This window comes from Uranotaenia lowii, chromosome 2 (genome assembly GCF_029784155.1).
Source record: "Uranotaenia lowii strain MFRU-FL chromosome 2, ASM2978415v1, whole genome shotgun sequence".
Classification (NCBI taxonomy): Eukaryota; Metazoa; Arthropoda; class Insecta; order Diptera; family Culicidae; genus Uranotaenia; species Uranotaenia lowii.
The window spans coordinates 240,541,455-240,554,686 of NC_073692.1; the positions used below are offsets into that span (position 1 = coordinate 240,541,455).

General features: G+C 34.2%; 1 protein-coding gene across 4 annotated transcripts in view; it reads right to left on the reverse strand.

Moving 5' to 3' along the window:
- The window catches only part of LOC129747697 (hemicentin-1-like), a 633,328-nt gene that overhangs the window by 425,285 nt on the left and 194,811 nt on the right, over positions 1-13,232 (reverse strand). For all 4 annotated transcript variants that reach the window (XM_055742016.1, XM_055742014.1, XM_055742015.1 and 1 more), the window contains exon 3: positions 12,378-12,600. In XM_055742016.1, coding sequence (XP_055597991.1) covers positions 12,378-12,600 — 223 coding nt within the window. The remainder of the gene's footprint in view (positions 1-12,377; positions 12,601-13,232) is intronic.

Here is a 13,232-nt window from a genome sequence, read left to right on the forward strand (position 1 = left end):
TGTTTGAGCTTATAGTATAAAAAACTGAGTAATTACCCCACCTAGCCCTACATTGAGATTGTACTTATTTAAAAAAAAATCGTAGAAACTCTACAGTATATTCCAGAATCCAGTAATTTAAAAGTCACAAATAAATAGCAAAGGCCGTTCGGGTTTTTTACATCAAATTCGATCAACGTGACAACCAAAAACAAAACTTTTGACATGATTTATATGCATTTTCAGAACAGATCCATCCTTCCATTTTGATTGGCAGCAATATGGAGCAATGCTTATTTTTAGATGTTAAAATAGAAAATAAAAACGCATTTCCGACATTTGTTTACCCGTTTTTGGGTTTCGTTTATTTTAAAATGCAATAAATATTCCAGGGCCCAAAAACGAAAATAACATTTGATCCCTAAGCCTTTTCCAGTCGAATTATACGCGCTCCAAATACGCAAAATTTTAATCCATTCCACTGGATTTTCCAGCCGGGTAATAGAATTCATAACCAGTTCGACGAGGAATTGCATTAGTTTGCATATCATTCTATCGTTCAACCGTGTGTTTTCGATATTACTAGCGCTTCCTCACACCTCATTTTTCTACAACTCCCTTTCATGAACACACTCACCCAAAGCCGTCCTATGGATTTCCCAAATTTATGGACACTCAGTTTCTAGTCAAAATGTAGTTTCGTGTGCCGGTGGTTGTTTTCGTGTGAAATGGACGAAAAAAAGGAAACCCGAAAAAGAGGTTTGTTACAGAGCAGTGGCTGTACATCATGTCTCAATACACGAAGTTGTCTGGCAAACAACTTTACAAATAGGTCTCATTAACAACTGAAACGAGTTCTTATGTTTTGTGAAAGGAAGTTAATGATGTGCTGTTAAAAGTTTTCTCAGAGGGATGAGTACAATAGAGAAAACCGTAAGTAATGGAGCTGAGTAACTATTTATCAAAATTGTAGATAATCAAACTTCAAAATTCAGCAAAAATATTTTAAAAAGTGTTGAATTTTTACTGTAATATTATTTAAAATAGCAAAAGGCTTTTATTACTTTTAATCTCTCTTCCAAAAAAAAACCAAAGCAATCGAGTGTTGTTGATTTTTTATTTTTTTTTATTTCACCTGCAACCTCGAAGCCCTACGATCCATCGCGAAAATTGCATATTGTTTCAGCGATTTGTTTGCTCTTTATCAAAAAGCAATATTATTCATGGCATGGAGCGATTTCGGGCGTTATGCAAAAAGTTTCCTTTTACCCATGCCGCACAGCAACAACGCAAACAAAATCCCGCCTGCTAAGAGTGCTTTTGGGTGATTGCTCAACAAAAACCCACCGCAGAACGGAACGATGCATACGCTCTGAGCGAAATTTGCCTAGAATTTCGTTTTCGAAATCTAACACAACCCGATGTTGGGGGTAAAATTCTTTTCTTCTGTTCAAGGACCTTTTGGATTTCTTGCCAATCCGGAACGAAACTATTTGATTTGCGAGCCAAGCAAAAGACCTCACGATTCGCCATCTCTTTGACTAGAGAAGAATGCATTTATAAATCAAACTTTTTGTCGGGGCTGAGAAACAAACAAACGAGAAAAAAAAAACAATATTCGATCGACGAAAAAATATGAATAAGGTTTCGTTTCTTGTCTGTTTGGGGAATTTGCTATTCGGAGATATCAGACAGAGCCAAGCAGAGAAAGGAGTATTTGATTGCGATTCGATTGTTTGCCGAAGATTGGAATTCCTCGTCCGATTAGATATTGAAGATTGTGCCGGGGTGCATTTGTAGATTAGAATCGAGAGCACTGACTGAGTCTGATTTGCTTGGGGAATTAGAACATGCCGATTGGTGTTCGATAGATTTTAATAGACAAGCTAACTGTGGTCTTTTTCTGCCGAGAAAAGGGAAAACCACTCAGAATGATGAATTTAAAAAACCAAGGAAGATAGGGTTTTCAGATACCGTTTACGAATGTGCAATTGAATTATTATGGAATCATTTGAAACCAAACAAATATCAATAGCTTTCAAAGGAATCGGAAACACTCACTTTAAATTTTACACACAAAAAATTCGATTCAAATCCATAAATTAATTGGGACATTTCATATTACTTTTCATACTGTCATTGATTTTGTGATCCATGTTGGATATGTATGTAAATAGATTTTTAACTGTACATACTTGAAGACAAAAAGAACCTGAGATTTCCATTCTCATAACTTTTGGTTAGTTCTGAATCGATAGTGAGTCCAATTCCGTAAAAAGGCTGATCAAACCATGTGCTTTAATAATCTTAAATCAATTATGAGGGCATGTCATTTTTACATGCTTTGAACATGAAAACCTTTTCCAGTGAACAGATATTTAGAGAAAAACTGTATTCTACAAAGTTGTAGCCAACGATGAGGCAACTTCACCGAAGACACTACATACATATCACGATTTGTAAGCGAGTTATGATTTTTCGAATGTTGAAATGTTAAGGTGAGTCGAAAAAAACAAAATGTATTTTGACTCTAACTTTTGTGAATTAACGCATACAAGAAAAATGTCTTGTAAACATTTGTTTGAAATGAACATGTGTACATTTTTCTCTCGAAGAGCAAACTTGTATCTGGAGGCGTTCGTAAGTTACATGAGATTTTTTTAGCAAATGCTTGTACTTTTCAAACTGTCATATCTCAGATTGGTGCAAACCAAAAAATTATTTTATGACGTCATTATTTAGTTCAAGTATCCAACATTTGATAGTAAAATTATGGGAGATAGATTATCTTTTTAAATCGAGAAAAAAAAATCCATAGTTTGAAAATTTTCAATTCAAATTCCAACATTTAAAGACCCATTGAAAGACAACATCCCCATTTTTTGTGCTAAAGTCGAAATATCATCGTTTTGTAATTGCCTGAGTTTATTGCCTCAATGTATAGTTTAGCACATTTTTCTCGCTTTAAAATAATTTGGTAACTGTAAAAAAAACTTCAATTTTTTTTTTGAAAAAAAAATTATTGAATGTGGTAAATTGCTTATGAAAGCATTTCAATGGACTCAGACAAAACGATTAAAACTTTACTTTTCACAAGAATTGGAGATGTACTCCAGGTTCTCTCTCTCTCTCTCTATCTCTCTCTCTCTTTTCAAATTTTTTAACATTTTCCTCGATTTAAAAAATAACTCTCCATAATTTCACATGCGAATATTCGATACATGAACTCTACAATGTCGTCATTAAATATTTTTTTGGTTTGCACAAATTCGAGATATGTCTGTTTAAAAAGTACAAGTTTCTGCTAAAAAATGCCGTATAACTTAGGAATGCCTCCAGATACAAGTTTTCTCTTCGAGAGAAAAATGTACACATTTTTATTTCAAACAAATTTTTCGAAGACATTTTTTTTTGTATGTATATTCAAAAATCATAACTCGCTTACAAATCGTCAAATGTCTGTAATGTCTTCGGTGAAGTTGCCTCAAAAACCGTTGGCTACAACTTTGTAGGATACAGTTTGGCTTTATCATTTCACTGGAAAAAGTTTATATGTGTAAATTATGTTAATATGACGCGGCCAAATAGTTGATTTAAGATTATGAAAGCGCATGATTTGATCAGCACTTTTGCTCAGGACACCATTTTTCTATCTCTTGTAGTATCTTCGTAAATAATATTGTCACGAAAAAGTTCCGTCCTGGATCACTGTGCAGTGTAATGAAGCGAATTCTGCATTTTTTCAATCACATAAAAGTTCTGGGTGTAAGAAATTACCGACAAATTACCGGGGTAACTCAACATGAAATTTTTGCAGATAATCGTCATTAATTAAATCTGAAGTTAAAAAATCTTAAAACTGTTTTCTACGTTTGAAATGTCTTGAGTTACAAATAGCCTAAATTTGGTTTAAAGTTGGAGATTTTTTTATATAACTTAACATCTAATTTTAAAGTTTTAAAACATCTTTTTTTTTGAAGACTTGCAAACAAACACCTCTACTGATAAAATGATGGCACTTAGAAGCAAATGTGTTGTTTTATATGAAAGTTTAATATTTTTGCTTTGTAAAGGTTTAATTTAAAGTAAGTTTATGGACATTCTATGATAATTTTTGTATATTAAAAAAAAAAACAAACATTTCCTATGGAAAACCTGTAGAGAACAAATGGCTAAAAACTCTATCAAATGGTTAAGTTTAAAAAAAAAAAGTACATAGGAACAGTGGGAGGACCTAGGGAATTGCATAAAGGTAAAATTTCATTTGTTTTTGAAGCTAAAAAATATTGAAAAATGTTTATAATTTTTGCCCCTAAATGTATGCTGCAACATTGTTCATCTTCTGAGTAATATTTGTTTTTGAAAGAAAACGTTGAAAAATTCAATTGAGTCCAAACAAAAAATTATTGTTATTGATGTTTTAAGCCTTCTGTGCTAATTAGCATCAAAACAATTATTTTGAAGATGATGAGATATGTAAAAACCGTAGTGATCAAAGTTACCCAGAAATTTGAAACATGGTATTACAAACATTTAGTTATCGGGCCGTTAAAATATTACGTTACGTAATTTTCGAGCATTTTCAACCACCTCCCCTTCCCCCACCGTAACACATTCGTCTCAAAATTTCTAAGCAAAATCCACAAAACGTAACAAACTGCTATACTCCCTCTCGCCCCTAAAAGCGTTACGTAATATTTGAATGGTCCCTATACATAGCTTTTAATTTCGTTTCAGTATTCTACTATCAATAATTATGCATTACATTCCTTACCTCAGTGAGCATTTTAAAACTTTTACTCATTTCTTAATTCCGTCAGAGAGTCAGAAAACTCATCCGGAGTAAGAGAAAGAGGAAAAAAATATTTTATTATTCCAGAGAAACAAAATAAACTTTATAGGAAGTTTGCATCCGGAATAAGAGAGAGGGGAAAAAATATTTCATTATTCCTGCGAAACAAAAGAAACTTTATGGGAAGTTTGAACGGTTAATCTCATTTTTAAATATTTTTTAGAGTAAGCTTGCAGATTGCCCGGTTTTATCCGGTTTTGCCCGAATATTTTATACAAAACTTGGGAAAAAATCCGGTCTGGCTCGGTTGCCCGGATTTCATTGAAAAATATGTTTCCGGATATTCCCCGGATTGATTCATTTTATTTGAAAATTGATGATCCAGCTGAAAGCTGAAAATCTTTATAATGAAGATTTTTAAAAATATATACATTTTTGAAAATTCAAACTAAAATAAAAAAAATTGTGTTAAAACATTTTTTTCTTCATGCATCAAAACGACATTTTGAGCAAATTAAATAAAAAAAATCATGAAAAGTTTTCTGGATTTGTCTGGGTCAGATACGTGCTGGAAAAAAAATCTGGCAACCTAAATGAAGAAATTTGTTAACCCTTTCAAACAAATAATGTTCTACGTACTGTTGTAAAATTTAAGCTTTGAAACATAAATACTGTGAGCAGCCAATTATGATTTTAGCATTAACAGTAAAATTAGAAAATTAGGCTGAAGACAGTGTCAAGGTTAGACCAGGTATTAATTTTGTACCGGGCCTCTAGTCATCGTATCGAGAAACTAATGATGATATTTGAGCTGGAGGTATTTGTTCATCTCGTGGTGAAATTTTGTCAGGGTTGGTACACACATTGAAAAGTTGTTCAAGATGCATTATCTCAGACAAATATCAGACAAATAAACAAACATATCCAAGATGGAACACGAAAGATAAGAAAAAATTGTACACAACCAAGTTAGAAATCAACATGGTCAGGATAAACAAAAACATGGTCTCCGAACAAATATTTGCATTTTCCCAAACAAAATTTCAAATCAAAACCCGGGGTAACTGAAGAAAATTAATGTGACCACCCCAGCGGGTGTAGAATAGCTATAAGTTTCTAAAGATGGTTGAAATCAAATAAGTAGACCGAAACGTAAGCTACACGGCAGTTAATTTATCTAATCGCCGAAAAAAAATCCATCCAAAACGAGAAGATATCAAAAACGATGACTTACACATTTGAAGATACAAAAGTTTAACTACACTTATGTAAACACATGTGGATGTGTAGGTATTTATTCAAGAATCACGCAATCAATCATAAAGATATTGTTGAATTTATTTTATTTATTGTTCAGTATCTAGAATCGATTATGCATTTGTAGTTGAAATTATCAAATTTACGGTTGAATCGATTTTACACTACTGTTGAATGTATCATATTTGTGGTTAAATGATAGAGGTCAACCAGGAATGTTTAGTTGAATCTATTATATTAATGGTTGAATGCATACAATTTATCATACAATTGTGGTTGAATTTATCATATTTACAGTTGATTCATCTATATCATTACAAATGAATCAATCATATTTAAAATTAGGTGTAACCAGGAATGTCTGTGAATCTATAATATTTCCAGTTGAATGCATAAAATCAATCATAAAATTGTAGTTGAATCAATCATATTAACAATTGAATCAATTATACCACTTTAGTTGAATCTATTATATTCTTAGCGTAAGGTCAATCATCAGTTCGAAATTGAGTCTTTTGTATTTATAGTTGTATGCGAATACATCAGCTACACTTTGATGATTGGTATAACCAGCTGAAATATTAAGAACAACAGACGTCTTTTTTCTCCGTGCATTTACAACACACGGTTTAAAATTCAGACAATTTAGACAACTTTTTGTCATTTTCTCGTGAACTGCATGTAATTTCAACATAGAAATTACTCCAAAGTATAAAAAACATATGTGTTTATAGCAGGGCCGTAGGAAGAACCGGCGCATGGGAGGGGGGGGGGGTGGGGGGGGTTTTGATAACAATTTTTTTTCCTAGAACATTTTTGCTTGAAAAATGCATGTTAAAGTGAGAAAATGTATATAAAGTACAAATTATACAGTTTAAAGTTATTTTGCATTAAAAGTTATCTATGTATGAAAATATTTGCCAAATTTTTGTTTCATGAAGCTTTAAAAAATATGTCAGTTGCCTCCAAAAAGTGTTTCAATGACTGGTGTGCCAACTGTATCGTTGATAAGAGTCGCAAAAAAATCGAAACAAAAAAAAAAGATAAATGCTGCATTTATAAAAAAAAAAATTTTTTACTAATTTAAATTAGCAAGCAAACTCTTTCGAATCACGAGCATAACGATTTTAAGCATGGGTGAATATGTATCAAATATTCAGAAATACAAGTTAAAAATAAGGGTTACGGTTCAAATAAGTTTTTTTTTCTACTCTTGTAAACTCGATTAAAATTTAAGATTTTAGTTAGAATCTCAGATTTTAAAGAATCTGCAATATATGCAAATAATCTTACATAAAATATCCAGCTGATTTTTATCTGAGGATAAGAAAAACAAATTCGAAATTATCATCTTTTATTTTATACTAGCTGACCCGTTGTGCTTTGCTACACCTTCCGAAAATAAGTGTAATTTGTAAAAATTCATTCAAATTAAGATTTAAGAGAGCATTTGGGGTATTTTTTGGAGTTGAAAAAATAAGCAATAGATATTTGAAAAAATAACGATGAAAAGGATTTTTAATAACCATTTTCAAATAGCTTTTTTCGCCATCCTCGCCTAAGAAGCAGTTTGAATATCTATCCTTTTTGCGCCAAAATTAGGTTGAAAAAAAGTTTTGCCATATTCCAAACCCGTGGACATGAGACATTATAGCTTGCAGTTTTCCAAAACAGCATTTATCATGATTATGAAAAATATTTCAAATTAGTTAGGTATTAAATACAGTGCAAATTTCTTTTTTTTTTAAATAAATTTACTACGGCAAAAAATATAAATATTCAAAAAATATCAGTAGCAGAAAGTCAAATATTCAAAAATGATGGCAAAAACAAACTTTTAAGTTTACATTTGTCCCGTATATTTGGGCAACTGTCAATGCAAAGCTTATTTACAGATGCGTCAGAGTAATGGCTTCAAAATGGATTTAATACGTATTCCTGTTTTTTGTTCTATCAAGTATCACTAATATACATATCTGTAGTATTCCTGCAGTATAAATTTATGTTTTACTCCACTTTTAACAAATGCCGTTCAAAGGGAATGACAAAGGTCATTTACAAAGACATTTAAGAATTTTCAATATCCGCTTCAGTTTCAATATTCAGAATACTTCTTCTGGCCTTCCCAACATATTGAATCATTTTGAAGATGAATTTCTTAAAAGTTCGACGTTTGCCCTTGCCCCACCGTGTAAGTTGACAGGAGGGAATATTGTTTTAACACTTTAAGGATATACTACAAATTTCTCATAAAAATTTTGCGTCCAGTTAAATATCAGTTCTAAAGTCTCGCTTTTCAAAAACGAAGCGAATCAAAAGTCTCTTTTATGCAGCCATGTAACAAAAAACACTGAATTGGTATGTAATAAAAAAAGTACGATGGTTTATTCAGAACTATTTAAAATAAAAAGCTCCCAGTTTCATTTCTTAAATCGTTTCAGTTGTGTTTTGGACCGAAGTAACAATTTCTAGAAGAAAACATAATTTTTAATTTTTTTAACAGAAAAAGTAGAACGTTTGAATATGTTCTAATGTTCCTTGAATGAAAAGTCGAATGCTACCTACATTAACACGAACTAAATATGGAAGTATTTTTGCGAATCTTGCAATTGGTTATGATTCGATTAATAAAATACCAATCCGTGTCACATCTAAGCGTCAATTAAGCAAGAAAAAAACACATCTAGGTTGCATATCGCCCCCACGTGCATAAGAAACACAGGTACTTGGTTGAATAACAGGCGCCTGATTGTTAAATTTTTCCAGCGATCAATGAACAGTATGCTTTAGTTACTATCCACTTGCGACGACGTTTTCTTGACCGTAGAGACGAAAAATAAACCCCTCAAATAAAAGAAAATCTCTAAAAATGGATGCCATGACTTTTCAATTTCAGATTTTGGCAAAAAATATATATAGGTATATTTTATTCGATCGACAAAATGTCAATCTGGGTCTCATCCAGGCGTCTTTCATTACCATGTGCTGTACAAATGAGCTAGGAATCAAGTAGAAAAAAATCACATCTAGGCTTCATATCGTCACCCCTTGCATTGAAAATATTCTTGGTTGAGAAATACGCGCCAAAAAATTCCCACTGACCAGTATGCTATGCCATCGTTACTATCCTTTTGCGACGTTGGCTCGACGCCTCGACCTTGGAGACGAAAAACAAACCGCCCAAAGGAAGAAAAAATCTCGAGAAAATGGATGTCATGACTTTAATTTGTTCCGAAAAACAACAAATTTTGTATGGAAGCCCCCCCTCCCTTAAGTCGGATGGAGTTTTGACTATTACAGAAACCATCCCCGGCCTCAAAAACCCTCAGATGCCAATTTTGACGATGATCGGTTCAGTAGTTTCCGAGTCTATAGGGAACAGACAGACAGACAAACATTCATTTTTATATATATAGATTTCATAATTTAAATCGCGTAATAAAAATTTTCATAATTAAAATCTAGATTTATCATAAAATAAATTCTTTGAAATAAATCCAGATCTTATTTTTTATATGTGATTTTTACCAGGTGTGTGTTCTCAGCTGATTTTGATTGAATTCAAAATTTTAATTTAATTTAATTTTAAATTTAAAAATAAAATTGGATTACAAAACTTAAATTTGAGCTGGCATTCAAATCTATAAGTTTTGTTCTAAGTTTGAATTCTGCATTATGAATCTAAATTCAAAACCTGAATCTAAATTCCAGATATGAAATAGTATGAATTAAAAAAAAAGAAGCGCAATTTGTCCCTTAACCTGAAATCTCTAATTTGGTTCTGAATTTGTGGTTTTAAATATGAATTTTTATCAATTATTTATTCGTAAAGTCTGCTTCATTTAATATTGGAACAAATTCTTTTGCTCATTGTGGCGCTCCTAGTGGACGGATTTGGAAACTTTTTTCACCCACGTGTCGGGAAATTCATTACCTTTCACCATGTATTTATGTGATAACACCAAACGATAGCATTTTGTAAACAACCGCCATGGAAGCCGAACGGAGAGATCAAATTGTGCACAGTTTTCTTGAAAATCCATTGTTGTCGGCATCGAAGCTAGCTAAACAGCTTAAAATGCCCAGAAATACCGTATGGCGTGTTATCAAGCAGTACAAGGAAACATTGACGACGGCTCAGAAGCCGCATTCGAAGCGTCGGAGTGGAACTGTCGACCGGAAACTGCGTGGGAAAGTCATCAAGGCCGTCAAGAGGAATCCCAATCTTTCAGACCGCGATTTGGCCAATAAGTTCCAGGCCGCTCACAGTACGGTGCGACGAATTCGTCTCCGGGAAGGAATAAGGTCATTCCGAGCCAGCAAACAGCCAAATCGGACGCTGAAGCAGAACAATGTGGCCAGAACCCGTGCTCGAAAGCTGTACGACCAAGTGCTGACCAAGTTCGACGGATGTATTCTGATGGACGATGAGACCTACGTGAAGGTGGACTTTGGGCAAATCCCAGGTCAAAAATTTTATTTGGCGACGGCTCGGGGGGATGTACCTGCAAAATTTAAGTTCGTGTTTGCGGATAAATTCGCCCGCAAGTACATGATTTGGCAGGGGATATGCAGTTGTGGACAGAAAACCAAAGTCTTTCTCACTGACAAGACAATGACATCAGAAGTCTACAAAAAAGAGTGCCTACAGAAACGGATTCTGCTGTTTATTCGTGCCCACGACCGTCCAGTAATGTTTTGGCTGGACCTCGCAAGCTGCCATTACAGCAAAACGGTTATGGAATGGTACGCAACGAACGGGGTCAGCGTAATACCGAAGGACCTCAACCCCCCAAACTGCCCCCAGTTCCGGCCGATAGAGAAATACTGGGCAATCACGAAGCGGAGGCTTAAGGCAAAGGGAAAACTTGTTAGGAACATGACTCATATGAAGAACTGGTGGAATCAAATCGCCAAAACGGTGGACGAAAAGGGTGTGCGCCGCCTAATGTACCATATTATGGGAAAAGTTCGAGAATTTCTTCGAAACAGCAATGATAATTTTTTTTTTATGAAAGAGTAAAGAAAATGCTACATTTGTATGAAAAACACATTATGAATTCGTTAATAAATGACTGAACTACACGCAATTGTTTGTGTTCCAATATTAAATGAAGCAGACTTTAATTGAACTTGTCAATTGAAATAAAATTGTGAATGATGATATTGTTTCACATTTTTAAATTCTGGATACCTACATTTTTCTTATGTTTCAACGCATATAAATTGAGGATAAAAATTTCCGATCCATATCTTAAAAGTTTGAATTTGGAATATTGAGACTGATCTAAACTTATAATCAAGAACAACTGGATACTTACTAGATATTTTTTCGTTATTTTCCGGGCTGGCCAAATCCTGGCAATCTTAATTTCAAACCTGGCTAAATAGGGCATATTTTTTCAAAATGTTCCCCCAAATCCAGCCGAAATGTCGGCAAATTTCGGAATTATTCCATCTAAAATCAAGAAGAAAAACACGTAGAAACCTCATTTTCGTAGGTGATGGAAGGAATTAGAGAAACATGAGGTATCAAAGAACGAAAGAACATAAGCCGTAAATATCATGAATGTAATTATTTTCAGGTACAAAGATGTACCAAACGATTTCATAACATGAGTATTGACGTAGAAACCTGTTTTTAATTTTATCGAAACACATCAGCCGATTCAGAATCATATTAAGGCTACCATAAAATTGTTTGTATTCATTTTGACAAAATTTGTTAAAAATAATGATTTGGACGCTAGATACATCATTCTAAGGACTGAACCGAAATTTTCGTTTGATTTTTCAAGTAGAGTGTCTGGTCAAATCCGGAAAATGTTGTAAGCTTAATCTAACTTTGTTGGAATTCAATATTTGGGACACAATTACTATCAACAAGTGAGATTTTTTTTTTGAAAATCTGTAAAGAATTGTGGTCCTGGAATGAGATTTCGAGGTTTAGGAGTTGAGATTGTTACACTATTGTTACTCTTGAATCATTTTAGATGTTCATCAAAATTTGATTAGAAATGTCAAATTTTATGCTTAGCAAAAAAAAATCACTTGGCATTTTTGGACTTTCATGGGGGGGGGGGTTAACCCCCAACACCTCCCCCCCCCCCCCGTTCCTACGGCCATGGTTTATAGTTTTTATACACATATTTGTTGAAATATTCCATAACATCAGTGTTCTGCTTAGTAGGCGCATGTAGCTTGCTTCTCCCCTACAAACCATTATTTTGGCTCTTCAGCCTGTACTGTTTTCCTTTTAATTTTTTTTTTGATTCCTTTGTGAGAAACATCTCCCTCAGCTCGAATCGATCAGTAGGTATTTTGGTTCTTCTGCTTTCACCCCACTCACCTGTAGTTGGTGTTCAGCTGCACGTTGTTGATGGCGACATTGTCGAACTTGTGCGTCGACCACCGGGCCCAGTAGTACGTGAAATCGCTCGACGATTGCTGCTCGCTGAATCGGCACTTCAGCGTTAGCGTTTCCCCTTCCCGGGTGTCCAGGTTCTCATCTGCCCGAACTAGATCGCCGCCCCATGCTAGCGTTACCACCAGCAGCAGCAGCAGTGTGTGCACTGGAATAGATAGAAAAAAAACGGACAAAAGACAGAAAAAAATTAGTAGGCGGTGACAATTGGTAATTAGACTACTGTGCTTTTATCGATATCTATGGCTCGACCATCTTGATTAAAACGGGTCAGCCAGCGCTTGCTTTGTCGGTGGATTTGGGTGAACACAAGAAGGATGAAACAGAATGGAAAAAAAACTGTCCACCAATAAAATGTGGGAAAAAGGTTGGATAAAATGAAGCAATTAACACCGCAATTAAATGCAGCTCGGGCATTCCGATTTTGTAGCTCAGTTTCGCTTTTTTATGGCTCCAAATTATAGTGCCCGTTTTTGATAGTTTAAAATTTGCTTCAATTAGTAATTGCAGTGCTGACGTAGCGTTGCGACCAGCGCCAGTTCTTATATACGTAGGAGGAACATTTTGACAGGAATAATTGCCAAAACAAAACATCATCCGATAATGGCTGATTTCAGAGGAATCATTCGTCGAGTGACTGCTTCCCAAGGAGCGAGTGTCTTTTAACGACTGATATACGACTTTATTACTTGCAGTTTCCGTGTAAAATTTTGAGTCGTTTTCACAATTGCTCTCGAATTATAAACTTTCCGTTACAAGCACCACACGCGTCGTCAAAAC